Source organism: Zalophus californianus, chromosome 14 (genome assembly GCF_009762305.2).
Source record: "Zalophus californianus isolate mZalCal1 chromosome 14, mZalCal1.pri.v2, whole genome shotgun sequence".
NCBI lineage: Eukaryota > Metazoa > Chordata > Mammalia > Carnivora > Otariidae > Zalophus > Zalophus californianus.
The window spans coordinates 90,444,863-90,463,233 of NC_045608.1; the positions used below are offsets into that span (position 1 = coordinate 90,444,863).

General features: G+C 51.3%; 1 protein-coding gene across 1 annotated transcript in view; it reads left to right on the plus strand.

The window, feature by feature from the left end:
* TSHZ1 (teashirt zinc finger homeobox 1) overlaps positions 1 to 17,989 on the plus strand; it is a 76,683-nt gene extending 58,694 nt beyond the window's left edge. Inside the window, exon 2 of the mRNA XM_027575330.2 lies at positions 13,419 to 17,989. Within this exon, the coding sequence (XP_027431131.2) occupies positions 13,419 to 16,615 (3,197 nt within the window). The 3' untranslated portion in view covers positions 16,616 to 17,989. The remainder of the gene's footprint in view (positions 1 to 13,418) is intronic.
* Positions 17,990 to 18,371: the final 382 nt, after the last annotated feature.

An 18,371-nucleotide genomic window follows, 5' to 3' on the forward strand; every position in this document is an offset into this window, starting at 1 on the left:
GGAGTTTTCATGAAGAAAGCAAGTGAAATGCGGATGTGCAAAGTTAATAAATCTGGTAACCGAGAGAACATTATTGAGCCTGGACAATATGATCTAGCGGTGTTCCGTCTCCTCACAGTTCCTGGAAAGAATGTATGGAAGTCAGTTCCGGGCCGTGATTCTAACATCTGTCCTGCCCCGTAATGGTAATTTGTAGAAGTAATGGAAACAGGTTAAATACCTTCCATTCTAATGTTGCCAGCAGGGATGAAAATGAACATTTCAACGGAATCATCTTGACAGGGCAGAGCGGGGAGGGGCCTGGACTGATTCACCTCCATGCCTTTGGTGGTGGAGCCCTAATGAGAATGCCCACACATATGCGTGTATAGTTCATTGGAGAGAGGGGAAAGGGCAAGGAATTCTCCGAGATTAGAACTGCAGCCCAGCCACGCCAGCGCGGGGCGCCGTGGCCCCCCACGCAGAGGTCTGCTCACTGCACGCTCTCCCTTCCGAGCGGCCGAGGGGGTGAGGAGGGGCGGGGCTCTTTCCTCCTCTCTGGTGGGTGGCCAGCAAGGGGTGCCTTTGGCTGGCGAAGCCCAAGGGTGGTCTCACAGTGCTTCTAGAACCTGGTCTCGAAAGCGCGAAGGGACAGAGGAGAACCTATGTTTTCCTCATTTCCCTGTAATTGTAAATGGTCAGCTTTTTGGGTGTTTTCTTCTTTGCCTAAAAAGTCATTTTCCATCCTAGTTGTCAAAGAAGAGCCATTTTATTTGAGTAGTTGGTGCTATTTCACCTTTTTTCAAAAATTAGAAACTCGTTCCTTTTCACTATGTTCTATACACATGACTCGACATCTAGAGAAAATATCGGGGCGTCCAGCAAGAGACATGTTCAGTTATGCGGGTGTCCCATAATGTCCTTGTCAATTCTGCTCTGTGAACGTGGGTTAGTCGATGTGTTCTCGTACTGAAATGCTGAATGCGCACACTGTATTTTCCAGTATCACTGCCTTCCTCTGATCTAGACATTATTACTTCAGATCCAAGCGAGTTAAACATGGCAACACTGAGTTGGCTAGCCTGTTATATGAAATACCAATATCCGAATGATTCCAGATATTTAAATTGAGGGGCGGGGGGAAAAGCGGAGCATCTTTTATCTAAAGGGCACATCTTTCACTTTATATCAGGATATTTTGTTATCAGGTAGGTACAGACATGATGGGTGCTTGTTTCCTTGTGTGGATGGGTATTTTGAGTAACCTGCTAGATTTTGAAGCACGATGTAAAACTGACTTTTAGAAAGCAAGTCCAGTTCTGGGGAAAGCCTTTCTTCTCCTGCTTCAGCTTTTAAGGCAGGCAAGGCACCCACTCTACTTTCTGTTCATCCATCTGAGGAGCAAGGTTCACGAGGAGGCGGAGTTCTGGAGCATTCACCTCCTATGGAATAGAAAACAGGAGGGTTCAGGAGAACACCTTTCTGTTGTGTGTAATTGGGTTGGAGATTAAGATGCAGGCTGGGGGTATATGAACCTAATTGCTCAGAGCCAGTGTTATTAAGACTCCAGGGAATTTGGAACTTTTCTACATTTAGCCATTAAAAAACAAATACAGCTGTCACTTCTCACCATTCTTAAAATGACTGTTGAATAGAGCAAATCTTGTTTTCTTGAAAGAAACAAAGATGTTTTTTTAAAAATGTTGGGCTGCAATTTGAGAAATAAAATTTTTATCTAATTTGCCAAAGATAAGATGTTTGTGCCTCATTGTATAATTACATTTGAGATGAAAATATTTTTTCAGACAATATGTGTATATTTACATTGTAAAGCAGCAGGGCACACATTGTTGGTGTCAGATTAAACTCTAACAGGGACCATATACATTGCCTTATGTCCACTTGCATTAGAATGCACAGAATTTCATGTTGCTTAAGATGACAGCACATCTTTAGGGACACATTGGCATCCAGAAGGCACATTTTATGACAAAAAATATTAACAAGTTTTAATTTTTTTTTTAAAGTGAAATCTAACCAAGATCTGGTTGTTTTGTTCCCATTTTGGGAACGATAAGGTCTATGTATTTTTTTTTATTCATTCACACATGCATACACACATGCACACATGGACGCACACGCACATGCATGCACACACCTGCACATGTTTGCATGCACACACACGAACACCTGCACAACACAGTTCACATGCATGCACACACACACGAATGCATGCACGCACACACCTGCACATGTCCACACACACACGCACACAAGAACACACACACATGCACACACTGCACACATGAAAACACACGGACATGCACACACACCTGCACACAGTCACATGCACACACGCACACAAGAACACACACACATTCACACAGTGCACGCATGAAAACACACAGACATGCACACACACATGCACACATTCATATGCACACACACACACAAGAACACACACACACATGCACGCAGTGCACGCATGAAAACACACGGACATGCACACATACCCGCACACATTCACATGTATAGACACAATGCACACATGAACACATACATGCACACACATGCACACATGAACACACAGTGCACACCTGCACACACCTGCACACGTTCACATGCACACACATGAACACACACACACGTGCATGCACATGCACATAGAGCTGGCAGCACCTTCTCTCTTGCCTCGTAGGTGCTGGTGTGTGCTTGTTCAGATGTTCTGTATGGCTGCTAGGCGTGTTCTCCCACTGACACCAGGACACACCGCGTGTGCTCAGAGTGTCACGCTCCACACCACGTGCTAGGCTCAGGAAGGGCGGGGGATGATGGCAAAGCTGTTTTGACACAAAAAAGTGGCAGAAGATGATTTGGAGTCTTTGTTTTATTTGATGGGGAGAAATGTCATTTATTTCTGTAAGTAATTGTAAAAGGAGAATTTTATACAGCAGCTACCATTTCCAAGCTTACTCATTCATCAGATTTTCACGAGGGGGTGGCGAGGGCGGAGGGGGACTGGCGGCGCCAAGTGGGGGGTTGGTGGAGCAGACACCACGGCGTGGGGCTCTTTCCTGTGCAGCAGTAGCTGCTCTCGTAAAATCTCCTAGGCTAAGAAATGGTATTCATTCCCCTTGTGAAGTATAGTGTTCTCATGGTTTCATCACTAGAAATAAAACAAATACTGTATTTTGGTACATTTGCACCCATGTGGATTTTTAGGAAGTTGTAGCTTGTAATGAAAACAAAAAATCATCACAAATAATTGCCTAAACTTAGGAGTTTTTATGAGTCAGTCTCTCTCTCTCTCTCTCCCCCTAGGTAAAAATTTTTACAAGGCATCTAAGAAAGCAATTATGAGAATTTACCGATAATAGTCGAAATAAACCCCATTATTATGATGAGAGAATGCTACTTTCAGTCATGGTAGTGTGGCTGTTCCTGTGATTCAGTCACCATGTTGTTACTCGGGGGTTTCAAGGAAGTCGGGTGTTGTGTGGCCTGGTGTTAAGCTTCCAGTCAGGTTTAGAAATTCTTACGTAGGGTCCTGGGGCTCCTGCTGTATCACAGTGGCACGGGATTTATGTCTGGCCACAGTGTACTTAAGGATAAAATCTCCCCTGAATTTCTGGTATGAGTCAGCCTGACACCGACATCTGCAAGTCTGTGTGTCTCCCCGCACCTGATGATGTCATTGCCCCAACCCCCCAAAAGTTCAAGTTCCCGTGTCTCCTCTTCTGTCCTGTGCATTTGTGAGAATAAGACACTGGATTTGAAAGTGGGGACACACGTCTGTGACATGAGCCCTGGGTGGGGTGTGGAGGCTGTAAAGCCCTTTCTCTCCCTCCTCACTCACGTGTGTGTCCCAACACCCCTATTTAGGGAAGTTGACTCCCCAACAGAAGACGCGGTGGAGGAATTGTGGGGGCGCACCGTGTCTCCTGGATGGGGAGATACTTGCTACTGGTTCTTCATGATGGCTCTTGTGTATGGTGGGTAGTACGAGCGCAAATAGGTGCTTGAGCTGAGTTACATTTCTTGTGTTGATTTCAGCCATTTGAAGAGGTAGTTTGTGCACAAGTCTCCCCTCCTGATTTCCAAATGTCATCTGTGAGGACGAAACTGACCCTATCTGATCAAAGTCTTTTCTGGTGTCGGTGGTCAGTAATACCAGGTTGGAACCCAGTGTTTTGGGCCTGGTTTGCTGATGTTGGATTTGTAGGCCCAGACTCGTCAGACCACCAGAGAGCAGTGTCTGTCCTTCCTCAGTGTGGAGGCAGGCACCGAAAACACGCGATGTCCCCATGCTTGGCATCGGGCATGCACCTGTTGGCGATGGCTAGCTTTTTAATTCACGGAACAAGAGAGCATGTGCACAGTTTAACAACATACCATCCAGTGGTAGTGACACATACCCGTGTTTTCCCAGGTTCATAGAAGAATATTTGACTTCTTGTTCTTCTCCATTTTAAGTTCCTTTTTAATTTTGCAAGGTTCTCATACATTTTTCCTCTTTTTCTTCCTGACATCACTGAAAACCAGTGAAAGTTTGTGGTCTCTGTGATCAGGTTTAAGCTCTAATTCATGCTGCCCCACTGGTTTGGGTGCATTAATATAATGGGCACAAGGATAATAGCGGGTGTGCTTCTTGGGAGGAGCCTCGAAAGGGGGTTTCTTCTTTCTCATTAACGCGACACCGCATTCTGGGGTGGCGAGGAAAAGAAGGAATTACAGTTAAAGAAGTTACCTGTGGATTCCTAATGAAAATTAGAGATGGGTAAAAATTACAGGCCATTGTGTTTACAGACTCTGCGGTTCTTAAAAATGGCTTCTATTGGGTTTTACATAAAGAAACGATTCCAGTATTAATCAGATGGTGTAGCAGCTCAGTACAATAGTGATTGGTACCAGGCAATTAAAATCTGCCAAAGCGATAGAAAATTTTTTGCTCCTATCACATATGAGCAAAAGTGGCCTTTCAGCTTTGCTTGGCAGAGTGTCAACCTTCTTATAAAAAATCAGAACTTATGTTTGTAAATTAACATATATCCTGCTTGTCTGTTAATGTCCTTTTCAGAGTAGGAAGGGAGGAGCTCTGTTCCTATACCTGCTTTCTCTGCATTTTTTATTTCCCAGTATATTCTAACTTTTATCAAAACCACCTGCTCTCTTGGTAACAGAGGTGAAGTAACTTTACAAGGGATCAATTATAAATTTTGGAAGGAAGTGTGTTTTGCAAGATTCCACAATGAATTGCAGCTGTACATTTATCACTTAGGTGTGTGTGAGACCCTTTTGTGAATTGGCCCCTTGGAGGAAATGTATTTTGCTATAATGGCCATCTGTTCGTGGATATCACATTTGCCGGTCTAAAACCGAGTTTGGTGTAGATAAACATGTAATTTGGTACGATTGCATAGTTTCACCAGGTGGCAATACGATAGCGAAGTTTGGTATTTACCGTAAGCCAGTAACCAAGCAGGGACGAGACCTGTGTTTGATATTTGTCACTTTTTTAAATATCCATTTTCCTTATTCACAGCCAACTCTCAGTTACGCGTGCTAATGAGGCAAAGAGCTTGGATAAACAAAGCTTCCCAGCCCGATTCTTGTCATTCATTTCCACCGCCTCCCGCGTCGGGCGTCGGGCGTCGGGCGTCGGGAGGAGCTGCTAACCAGGAACCCGCTTCTGCTCCCTGCGGGTTCCCACTGGCCTTCTGTGCTCTGTTTGCTGTTGGAAGGTGTGGTCATCAGGGGAGCTGCCGGAGGGCAGACAGAGGGGCCTGGGTGATGCAGAAGGACTAACTTCCTGAATGATTCCCTGGCCCGAATTTTGAGTCTGGTTGTTAAGTGCACCAGCTACCCGGTGCTAAAGGCCAGTGATGGGTCGGCTCTCATCGGGACAAATGTTCCTTATTTTGTTCTGACTGTTCAGAGGTTGGCAACAGCTTGTTAGGCGTGAGGCTAAGCAGGGGTGCCTCTGCCAGCTTAGGGGGACGGCCCCTGCATGCACATTTCCCAGTTCATTTTGCATCTGCAGGGTGTGAGGAGGACGCAGAGGGGCCGGCAAGCATGGACTTGGGCTTGTTGAAGACATGCTGCCACCGCACTTCCTAGACCTCCCCCCCGAGCCCCCCAAAAGACACCAGTAGTTGTCATTAATGCGGTTTGGGGAAACTGAGGCCCTGACAGGTGGGTGACTGTGTGTGTGGGGGCCACACTGTCCACAGGTGACTGGGCTGGGGCTCCTACCCGGGTGTCTCATCTGTCTGTCCTCATGTCAGGAAAATGATGGGCATCTGTCCTTCAAGAGGACACCACAACAGTGGCCTCATTTGCCTGGACCCTCTAGAGATAAGCAGGTGGAATGTCACCCTCCCCCACCTACCCTGGCCTCCAGGTCCAGGCTACCCGGGTCAGCCCTCTCTTCAGTCACCCCTTGCACACACTCTGTGCACCTGCCATGTGTGACAGATGCGGCTCAGGGGGCCTTGTCTTGAAAAGTTGGTTGGCCCATTCCTCCAGATACAGACGTGGTAAAACCAAAAGCCTCCTCCCCTGCCTCCCGCTGAAGCCCAGTGTCTGGCTGGTTTTATCAGGCACCGTGGGGTGGGTATGGTGTGAGAATTTCCATCTTTAGGGCAGCCCTGCTGCAAGGTCCAGCTTTCTCATCCTCCCAAGGCCCAAACTCTTAAATTGAGACTCAGTAGGTTTTAGAGCCTTCTGAGGGCTCTGACCCCCGGGTGTGAGTGCTCTTGGCCTGAGCCCAGATTTGGAAGGCAGGAGCCATTGGGGGTGGCCCCAGGGGGCTTGAGCATTGCTTTTAAAGGGCCAGGTCAGTAAGCAAGGCAGAGAGGGTCAGAGCCCAGCCCTGGCCCTGGGGGAGCCTCAGGAAGGTCCCTCCATCAGCTGCCCAGGGGTTAGGTGGAGAGCAGTGGAAGATTAGGGGTCCTGTGCGGGGTGGGCCCTGGCCGCTGGTGAGCACACAGGAGGTGCTGCTCTGGGAACTCTGTGTTTATTGTCATCATTAGTGCTGGGGCCTTGGAGCCAAGTCAGCCCTTGAAAGTTCTGAGAATGGAGGGCAGAGGGGTAAGGGAGGCTGGCTTGATCGCTCACAGAATCAATCTGGAACATTCCGTGGGCTCCCTCACGCCTTCGTTTGTGTGGAAGCTGAATCCCTTACACCTGTTACAGGCTGTGGCCATCCCATGTGACCCCGAGTGTCCTGACCTGCTCCTCGCCTGGCAGGCCGGTGGAATCCTCCCCTGGAATGCAGATTACCAGGTTGAGTGGATGTGCTATCTTCAGAAGTCAATTTTACCCTGCCAGTTTCATCCTAGGAGGGGGCAGGAAGACAACTCTAGGGTCAGAAGGGTGTCACAGCGCGGGCACAGGGCAGGTGGCCCCCGGTTGCCCCTCTGGGTCCACGCTTCCCCCGGCCCCTTGTATGTTAGCATTGAAAAGTGAACTCATCCAAAGAATAGGTCAATGGGCTAAAACAACATGGTAGAAGAGCAGAATAGCTGGGGAGTATCACCTTACCAGGACGGATACACTGGACGAGTAGATGGTGAAAGTGTAAACCCTAATGTTCTAAAACAGGAACGTTCTGGAAGGCTCAAGCGATGCAGCATGGTGACTGTTGATCTGGCGGGCTGAGGACCGACGGAGAGGCCCTGCCACCTGTGCTCGTCCGTGGGACTCGCTGGCCCTCTCCAGGGGGAGGCAGGACAGGGAACACCTGGGGGGCGCATAGTCCAGGAGCAGGAGACCCTCTTGCCAACCGCAATCCCTCTTACCAGAACCCAGATACATCTGCACCCCTCACTATTCCTGCCTCCCCTTTACTTTTTAACGTGTTTTGAAAAACAGTAATTAACCAAGCCCTGTGCATATTTCTGCCCCCAGGCTGAGCCCTGCCCTTCCCGGGCCCCCTGTTCCCAGGGTCTGGCTAGTGGCTGCTAGGTGCTCGCCACAGGGTTGCTACCAGCTCTTTTATTCCAGAAACAGTATGAAGAGGCTAATCCTTGTTTGCTGAGCTGAAAACACCAAAGAAGATTTTGAAGGTAGAGATATTTATCAAGAGCCGTGTCACTCAACATAACCCATGGATATTCATTATCTAGAGAAAAACCACTATTCTTTTAAAAGAATTTTTCCCTTATACCATGTATGCAGTATTTGTTTTTAGCTTTTTTCTCTTAAGGACTTTCCCCCTGTCATTAAAGATACTTTTTAATGCCTGAATAACAGCCCATCCTCGGAATAAACTACAAATCACTGAATTATCTTTTATTGTTGACGATTTACAGCGTGGCACATTTTGTCTGGAATGATACTATTAAGGACATCTTCGTGCATAAAGCTTTTTCTGTATTTCATACCGTGTTCCTGGCTATACGTCCAAAAGTAAAATTATTGGACCTAAGAGTGTCCACATTTCAGACTCTCTCCTTTTGCTTCTTTGGTGAGACGGTCTCCGTTAGACATGATGACTGGCGCATGAGAGGTGTTCTAAATACTCACTTCGGAATGGCTTTGGGTCACTCACGTCCACGGCATTTACTGGATGTACTCCCTGGTGTGAGATGGCTGACAGATGAAGGAAATCAGCTTCATCCCGAGGTGGCTGGATGGAAGGACCTGCCCGGGAGTCAGGTAACCCGGATGTGGGTACCGCCTGGTTCCTTCCCTATGGGACCCGGGGAAAGCTGCTCGGCTTCCTCGTCGGCAGGACAGGCATCTCGGTGATGCTGCCCCAGAGGCTCGTGGGGTAGAAGATGGTGATGAAACGAGCACGCCCCCCCCCCCCCCCCCGCCACCCCGAGCAGCAGGCAGGGTGGCCTCAGCAGCGTGAGTGGAGTGAAAGCTCACGGTCTAAGAGGACGGGCAAGTAGACATCTCTCAATCCTTCGGGGGGGTGGGGGATTTTGGCAGGGATTAAGAGAGGCGTATGATGGAGGTGACATCTGAGCCTCCCCTTGAGGATAAGTGTTGTTCACAAGGTGGGAGTTGGGGGTCCTGCCCTGGACCAGGTTGCACCCAAGGCTGGACATGTGGCAGGTGGAGGGGTCCGCCTGGGGATCCGTAGCCTCGTGCAGGACCTGGCTTTCGCGGAGGTTTTCACTCTGGGATTGTGAGCGTGGGCCGGCCCAGAGGAAGAAGGCAGGACAAGACGGCGAGGCCGGGCTGGAAGGCTCTGCAGCGCGCACTGGGCAGTGTGGGATTCTGCATCATGGAGGCGGGGGCAGTGCTGGATGCAAGGCTTGGGAACAAGGACAACGGTCGCTTTTCTGGGATGGGTCGCTTGTTTGGGATGGTTCATAACAACTGATTTAGGGGATTCCTAGTTCAGGAGAAAGTGTGCTGTTATTTGGGGAGGGGACAGGGGGAACATTCTGTTTGCACATAATTGACTTGGGAGTGTCTGGAACACTCACATCACGACAAATTCATGTCATACCAGTTGGAGCTCCTTCTGTGTGCCAGACACAGGGCTGGCTCTGAAAACATGCGGGAAGGCATGACAAAGGCCAGGCTTCAGGTGCCGTCCCCTGACGGGCCTGTGACCAGCAGACCCCGGGGTGGGGGTGGGACACAGATGCAGGGGTCATAAGCTTGCGCTGGAAGACTCCTGGAACCGGTGAACACCGGCCTGAAAGAGACCAGAGTGCGATAGGCAAGAGCCACGGGAGGGGTGGCTGGCGGCAGCCGGTACACTGGCCCAGGGGCAGGAGGGTCAACACGTGCTGTCCCAGCGGCGTGGCTGGGGCAGGAGGGACCTTGACGCTGCCTCCCCACAGGGGCGCTTGGAAGGTGGGCATGCTGAGCCCGGGTCAGGGAAAGCAGGTAGGATCCCGGGCTTCAGCTTAGAGTGTGCTGGGGCCCCCTTCCCGTGAGTCCAGCGAAGCAGGCACGTTGGGGATCCCTCCCGGCCACACCCTACCTCCTGGAACACCATGGACGCAGGATCCAGGTGGGGGAAAGGCTCGCTGAAAACCCATACCTCTTAGGAGGGTTTCCTTGTGGAAGAGGCTGGGGGTAGCTCTGTGTGGTTCTACCTGACACTCTGGTAATGGCCACACTGGGGGTGTGGAGTTGTCCATGAAACTCATCGCAGCTCAACCCAGGAACTTCCGGGTGTAGACTGGACGGCCTGAGGAGGGACGGAGTCTGGTCTGATGACACTCCGCTCCACCGGGGCCAGGGGAGGGAGAGCCCGAGGGAGGAAGCAGAGGCCAGCTTAGTCATGTCTGTGCCGTTCCAGACCTGGAGAGGCCACCTCCCAGGGTGAGGGCCAGTGGGCGGGCAAACCCTAGCGGTGGGACAAGAGATTTCCCATCCGGGGTTCCCAGAGCCGAGGCAGAAGTCCTTTCTTTATTCCGCACACACGGATGGGTGCCCACCGGCGTGTAGACAGTGGGCAGCCCTGCTTCCATCCAGTGAGGGAGACAGACCAGCTGACAGGTGACACAGGGGACAGACCCAGAGCAATGGGCCTCCCAGGCTGAGCCAAACGGGTTCAGATTAAAAGCTTTCCTTGAGGGACACCCGGGTGGCTCAGTCGGTGAAGCATCTGCCTTCGGCTCAGGTCATGATCCCGGGGTCCTGGGATCGAGCCTGTTGGGCTCCCTGCTCGGCAGGGAGTCTGCTTCTCCCTCTGCACGCCCCCCTCCTCCTCCCCCCTGCTTGTGTGCTCTTTCTCTCTCTTTAAAACAACAACAGCAACAACAACCCTTTCCTTGAACTTAGTTTTAATTACTTGCTGGGGCATGAATGTTGCTTTCACAGAAGTGGACAGCCCAAGTCTCGTAGGCAGCCTCCTCCTGTGGACCCGGGTTTGTGGAGCTGCCTGTGGGCGTGCCACTGGAGGTACTTGGGGACGGCCCCGCTGGGCCGGTGCCGGTGCCGGTGGGTTCACGCCTGCACCTTCCCATGGACTCTGCCCTGCCCAAATGCTTCAGAGCCTTAGCTGCCCCCATCAGAATCCACAGAGGTGGACCTTGGGGCCCAGGCCCAGCTTGCAAAGAGGTGGCAAGGCCGCCTGGGGCCCTTGGCTAAGGACCTGAGCTTCGAACCTTCGGAACCCCGGACCGTCCTAAACCTTTAATAGTTATAGACAAATGAAGATGACGTTCAACTCGGCAATCTTTTTTTTTCTTCTGAGCTTTTCCTTTTACAGGAGGGCTGTAGGATTGTCTGGAGCATAATCCAGATGCCAGTGTGTATAGTTAAGTCTCCTGCACTAGTGGTTATTTTTCATGCTGGAGGGAAGGTACTAACTGTAATGGCCCCATTTGTTCGTGGACGGCTCTTCTGTGTGGGATTCAGCTGTGAACCACGTGAACGTTCATGCTCAGCTGGCTTCATACCAGCGCCAGGGGTGGGGATGGGCCCGCGGTGTGTGCAGGGGTTCCGAAGGGTCCAGCTGGAGAGGATGACCAAATGACCGAGTCGGTGGGATTCCCCGTGCGTGTGCGTGCGCGTGCATGGCTTGTGCGCATCCTCGGGGCACTGTGAGTGCTCGTGCCCTCGAGTGCTCGCCTCTGCCCCAACCCGAAGCCGTCTGTTTGCGGGTGCTGGTACTCCCCTGTCCCTTCCTCCTGCGCCCGGCGTCCAACCCTTGGGCAGCTGGGATGTTCTCCGTCTCTCCTCCCAACCTTTCCTGAAGACGCGTGTGCTCTTTGCCGCATTCCCTTAGGATCGGGCTCTGATAACGTGATAATGAGTGATCATATTTAATGAGACACCCCTCTCACATCATAGCAGTGCATTTTTCTAGGGGCTTCCTGGAAAATATCTTAACCCCAAATTTCCCAAGGCGTGCATGGAACACGAGTTCGGCTCGTTGTTTCCTCAAAAACAAAAATTAAAAAATTTAAATAAAATTATGTTGGTCAAATAAGTTAAGAGGTGGTGTGGGCAGTTAGTTCCCCTTAGGAATTAACAAGACTGGTCAGCTATTAAAGTATCTAAAATGTCCTGAAGTAAAAAAAATCGGGTTTCATCTAACGATTTATGTGCCCTCCAAACCGCTCAGTCATGGGACACCTGTCAGTATCCTGGAGTTTTCCTCTGGAAGGTGATGCCTTCAACCCCAGAAGTCGCTCTGCTGCGCACGTGTAGCCTGAGGTAGGCTGTCGGAGCGCATACATACTGGCTCTGTTAAAATTAAAAAAAAAAAATGGGGCGCCCATGTGGCTCAGTCGTTAAGCATCTGCCTTCAGCTCAGGTCATGGTCCCAAGGTCCTGGGATCGAGCCCCGCATCGGGCTCCCTGCTCCGCGGGAAGCCTGCTTCCCCCTCCCCCACTCCCCCTGCTTGTGTTCCCTCTCTCGCTGTGTCTTTCTCTGTCAAATAAATAAATGAAATCTTTAAAAAAATTTTAAAAAAGTTTTTATTGTGGTAAAATATTCATCACACAAAAGTTAATATTTTAACCATTTTGAAGTGGACAGTTCCATGTCATTAAGCACGTTCACACTGTTGGACCACCATCCCCACCATCTGTCTGCAGAGCTTTCTATCTTCCCAGCTGAACCTGTGTGCCCACGAACCACGGCCTCCCCCTCGCCCTCCCTCAGCCCCCACACACCCCTTGGCTCTCTATGTCCCTGCGAATGGGAGTCCTTATCACAGGTGCTTCATCTACATGGAATCCTACAGTACGTGCCCTTTCCTGTGTGGCCCCTCTCCCTGCAGTGCCCTCCAGCTTCACCCACACTGCAGTGTGCATCAGTTTCCCCACTTTTCGAGGCTGAATACTATTCCATCGTGTACGTACACGTATTTGGTTCATCCATTCATTTGTCCACAGACATTTGGGTTGTTTCCACCTTTTGGCTCTTGTTAATAATGCTGCTTTGTACGACTGTGTGGTGTCCCCATGCAGGTGATGTCTGCACTGTCCAGGCAGGGGGCCGAAGGTGCTATATTTTGGCCTTCTTTTTGGTGAAGACCAGAGTGTTTTTTATCGCTGGCCTTTGAGGAAGCTCTTTATTTACAGAAGCCACTATGCTACTGTCTGTGGAATATCTTGCCCTGCAAGTTGACAGGTCCCACCTGATGGGGAGGCATGACGGACCCGCATGTCACTTAGGGAAGGAACAACCCCCAGGAGGAGGTGGCCGGGCTCCCCCTCGGGCCCCGCTGCCCCGCTGGGTTGGCCAGACTGATGTTTTTAAGAAGGGGCAGATACTGGCCCTTTGGTGGAGGCTGCTTTGCTGGTTGTGTTCAGTCGGGAGGAGAGGGGTTACTGTCCTGCTGGAAACCTTATTTACGCAGGAGCTGAAGACGGGGTTGTTCCATAAAGCAGGGGGAGCCTTGCAGGCTGGGTGCTTGGCTGAGAAACATCTTTTTAAGGATCATGTAACTGCTGGGGAGGCCGCGTCCTTGAAGTTGATTTATTTCTCCTCACTGTGTTTCATTTGTCTCTCCTAGCTTATGTTCCTGAGGAAGAACTGAAGGCAGCAGAAATAGATGAAGAGAACGTGGAGGAGGTTGGGCTGTCCCTGGACATCCCGGAAAGCGACTACGTGTGCAATGAGGACACGGACATCAAGGAAGCTCAGAGCTACCAGAACTCCCCCGTCAGCACCGCGACGAACCAGGACGCTGGCTACGGGTCGCCCTTCAGTGAGAACAGCGACCAGCTAGTCCATTTCCAAAGCTCTTCCTCCAGAGAAGAGAAGGAGGATCCACAGGGCCCAGACAGCGTCTCCTACCCCCAGGACAGCTTGGCACAAATCAAGGCTGTGTATGCCAACTTGTTCTCTGAGTCCTGCTGGTCCAGCTTAGCTTTGGATTTGAAGAAGTCGGGTTCGACCACCAGCAGCAGCGATGTGGGCCAGAAGGAGAGCTCCACCCCCGCCCCCACGCCCCCCGCCAGCACGGCGGGCACCACGGGCACCACGGCCAGCACCCCCAGCTCCGGTTCGGGCTCCGGCTCCGGCACCAGCGGCGGCGGCGGCTCTGGGTACGACTGGCATCAGGCCGCGCTGGCCAAGACGCTGCAGCAGACGTCCTCGTACGGGCTGCTCCCCGAGCCCAGCCTCTTCAGCACCGTGCAGCTCTATAGGCAGAACAACAAACTGTACGGCTCGGTGTTCACGGGCGCCAGCAAGTTCCGCTGCAAGGACTGCAGCGCCGCGTACGACACCCTGGTGGAGCTGACCGTGCACATGAACGAGACGGGGCACTACCGTGACGACAACAGGGACAAAGACTCCGAGAAGACCAAGCGGTGGTCCAAGCCCAGGAAGCGCTCGCTGATGGAGATGGAAGGCAAGGAGGACGCCCAGAAGGTGCTCAAGTGCATGTACTGCGGCCACTCCTTCGAGTCGCTGCAGGACCTGAGCGTCCACATGATCAAGACAAAGCATTACCAGAAAGTGCCTCTGAAGGAGCCAGTGCCAGCCATCACCAAGCTGGTCCCTTCCACGAAGAAGCGCGCCCTGCAGGACCTGGCGTCGCCGTGTTCCCCCGAGCCGGCGGGCCTCGCCGCCGACGCCGCGCTCAGCGAGTCGGCCAAGGACCAGAAGGCCGCCAACCCGTACGTGACGCCCAACAACCGCTACGGCTACCAGAACGGAGCCAGCTACACCTGGCAGTTCGAGGCCCGCAAGGCGCAGATCCTCAAGTGCATGGAGTGCGGGAGCTCCCACGACACGCTGCAGCAGCTCACCGCCCACATGATGGTCACCGGCCACTTCCTCAAGGTCACCAGCTCCGCCTCCAAGAAGGGGAAGCAGCTGGTGCTGGACCCCGTGGTGGAAGAGAAGATCCAGTCCATACCTTTGCCCCCCACCACGCACACGCGGCTGCCGGCCTCCCACATCAAGAAGCAGCCCGACTCTCCCGCGGGCGCCACGCCCTCCGAGGACAAGAAGGAGCCAGAGAAGGACAAGGCGCCGGCGGCTGGCGAGGCAGAGAAGAAGGTCAAGGAGGAGAGCGAGGAGGCCCCCGAGAGGTTCGAGCCCACCGCCCTGTATCAGTACCTCCGCGAGGAGGACCTGGACGACAGCCCCAAGGGCGGGGTGGACATCCTGAAGTCCCTGGAGAACACGGTCTCCACGGCCATCAGCAAAGCCCAGAACGGCGCGCCCTCGTGGGGCGGCTACCCCAGCATCCACGCAGCCTACCAGCTGCCTGGCGCCGTGAAGCCGCTGCCTGCGGTGCAGAGCGTGCAGATGCAGCCGTCCTACGCGGGGGGCGTGAAGTCACTGGCCTCGGAGCACAGCGCCCTGCTGCACTCCCCGGGGAGCCTCACGCCGCCGCCGCACAAGAGCAACGTGTCGGCCATGGAGGAGCTGGTGGAGAAAGTCACCGGCAAGGTCAGCGTGAAGAAGGAGGAGCGGCCCGCCGAGAGGGAGAAGGGCTCCCCGGCCAAGGCTGTGTCCCCCGTGGCCAAAGAGAATAAAGACTTCCCTCGCGCGGAGGACGGCGGCGGCGGCGGCGGCGGCGGCAAGGCGCAGCAGAAGAAGGGCCCCGAGGCGGAGGCGGGGAAGGCCAAAAAGGAGGGTGTGCTGGACGCGCACACCCCAAACGGCACCGAGCCTCTGAAAGCCAAAGTCACCAATGGCTGTAATAACCTGGGCATCATCACGGACCACTCGCCGGAGCCCTCCTTCATCAACCCGCTGAGCGCGCTGCAGTCCATCATGAACACCCACCTGGGCAAAGTGTCCAAGCCTGTGAGCCCGTCGCTGGACCCTCTGGCCATGCTGTACAAAATCAGCAACAGCATGCTGGACAAGCCGGTCTACCCTGCCACCCCCATCAAGCAGGCGGACGCCATCGACCGCTATTACTATGACAACAGCGACCAGCCCATCGACCTGACCAAGTCCAAAAGCAAGCCCCTGGTTTCCAGCGCGGTCGACCCCGTGGCGTCGCCTCTCCGCGAGAGCGCCCTCATGGACATCTCCGACATGGTGAAGAACCTCACGGGCCGGCTCACCCCCAAGTCCTCCACGCCCTCCACTGTGTCGGAGAAGTCCGACGCCGACGGCAGCAGCTTCGAGGAAGCGCTGGACGAGCTGTCGCCTGTGCACAAGAGGAAGGGGCGACAGTCCAACTGGAACCCGCAGCACCTGCTCATCCTGCAGGCCCAGTTTGCCTCGAGCCTGCGGGAGACGCCGGAGGGTAAGTACATCATGTCGGACCTGGGCCCTCAGGAGCGCGTGCACATCTCCAAGTTTACGGGGCTGTCCATGACCACCATCAGCCACTGGCTGGCCAACGTGAAGTATCAGCTGAGGAGGACAGGGGGTACCAAGTTCCTGAAGAACCTGGACACAGGGCATCCTGTTTTCTTTTGCAACGATTGTGCCTCTCAGTTCAGAACTGCTTCTACGTACATAAATCATCTAGAGACACACTTAGGCTTCAGCTTGAAGGATCTCTCCAAGCTGCCACTAAATCAGATTCAAGAACAGCAGAATGTTTCAAAAGTCCTGGCAAACAAAGCTTTGGGCCCGATAGGGGCTGCCGAGGACGATGTGGCCTCCACATTCCAATGCAAGCTTTGCAACCGGACTTTTGCGAGCAAGCACGCAGTCAAACTGCACCTTAGTAAGACCCACGGCAAGTCCCCGGAGGACCACCTGATCTATGTGACGGAGCTGGAGAAACAATAGCGCCCAGGTATGCGAGGGACCGCGGCACATTGCACTACACGTTGTCTTTGTACTGCACTAGGCCTGGCTGAGCCTCCGAAATCAGCCTTCCCTTTTGTTGCCGAGCTGGCTGTCTGGACCTTGGTTTTTCTTACACATATTTTGTAGTTATATTTATATGCTCTTTGTCCGATTGTGCATGTTATTTTTCTTTTTCCGTGAGTCAAAGTCTGACCTTTATTTTCAACATCTGTTCTTGATGTTAAGCTATCTTTTGTAGGAAATAGTGGGGCACACTACTCAGAGACATTTATTTAGCAGAAAAGAAAGACACAAATAACAATGATAAAAAGACATCCTAAAATTACAAAGTTGCCATGACAATAAAGGTCATAGAACCTAGTAGTGTCAAATTTAACCCTTTGAGGACTGCAATTGCATTTCTGTGCCTTTCACTCAAAAAAAAAAAAAGAAAAAAGGCTTAAAGGCATTTCATTCAGATCAAAAGCTGTGTCAGACACAAAACTTATTTAATAATTAAAAAATGAGCTTTTTATATGCAGAACTGGTTTGTGAAGGAAACATGCATGCAGCTGTTGGAAGATAGAAAGTTGTCTAGGACTCGTGGGGTTAGGAAGCCACAGTTTTACACATTGAAGACAAAAAAAAAAAAAAAAACCACAAAACAAAAAAACCCACCAATACCACCACCACCACCACCACCACCACCACCACCACCACCACCACCACCACCACCACCACCAAACACCCCAGTTGCCACTATGCCCAGACCCTCTGGATGCTGAAAAAAATGCCACTTTCGGCAAAAAGTATGCAAGCTATTATTTAAAAATGTGTACAAATGCTATTTCTTTTTTCCTGTAAAATACTGCGGTTTATAGTTATTTACAAATGTAAGCTTTGGTATAAGCTGACCTTTCTATAGCTGCATTGGTAAATGAAAAAAACATGGGGCAAACGGAGTCCTTTCCTTGTAAATTGCCAGCATCAGCTTAAACCCCCTATATGTTACATATCGTACCATTTTAATCTATTCAACTTTCTTTGTACCTTCTGGCTGTATGCTTTCTCTTTTAACTTTTTATATTGTCATTTTATATTAAATTTCTGTGTATATAATGTAAAACCACAATTTTTGAATAAAATTTAGTTCCTGCAGCTTGATTTAAATAGAAAAATTTTACTGGCACCTGCATCTTTCCAGATGCATGTATATCAGACAAAAATAAATAAATGAAAACAAAGCAAGCAATGCACTATTAATTATACATTTTGATGTTCTATCATTAATATTATACAGTACATTTTGGTTCACACAATTAAATCCACTGTTTTCTCAAATGTAAAATAAACCCACAAGCAGTTCTTGATTTACATAGATTGTCATGTCGTCATTATATTGCCTTCGAGAAGTTATTTCGGCAGCAAGAGGTATTGCTCATGCGATCAACCAACAAAAATTCTATTCAGAATCCTCGTCTCATGATTTGTGTGCCAACGTGCTTCCTTCACATGATAAGTATTGCATTTTTTTCAATGATAATTAAAATTGTTAACTCTGCTGGGTGCCACGGATGACTGAGTTGAGCCACTGAGCGATGGCTCTTCTGTATCGACATGGACTGAGGTGCTTCATTCAGAGGATCCTTGTGGACTGTTTGAAGACGTTTACAGTTATCCGTAGTGTGAATCCAGGGCCGCAGTGAGGGGATAGAAGGGTACGTCTTGCTCTAAAGGCAAAGACCCTGGGGGCCTT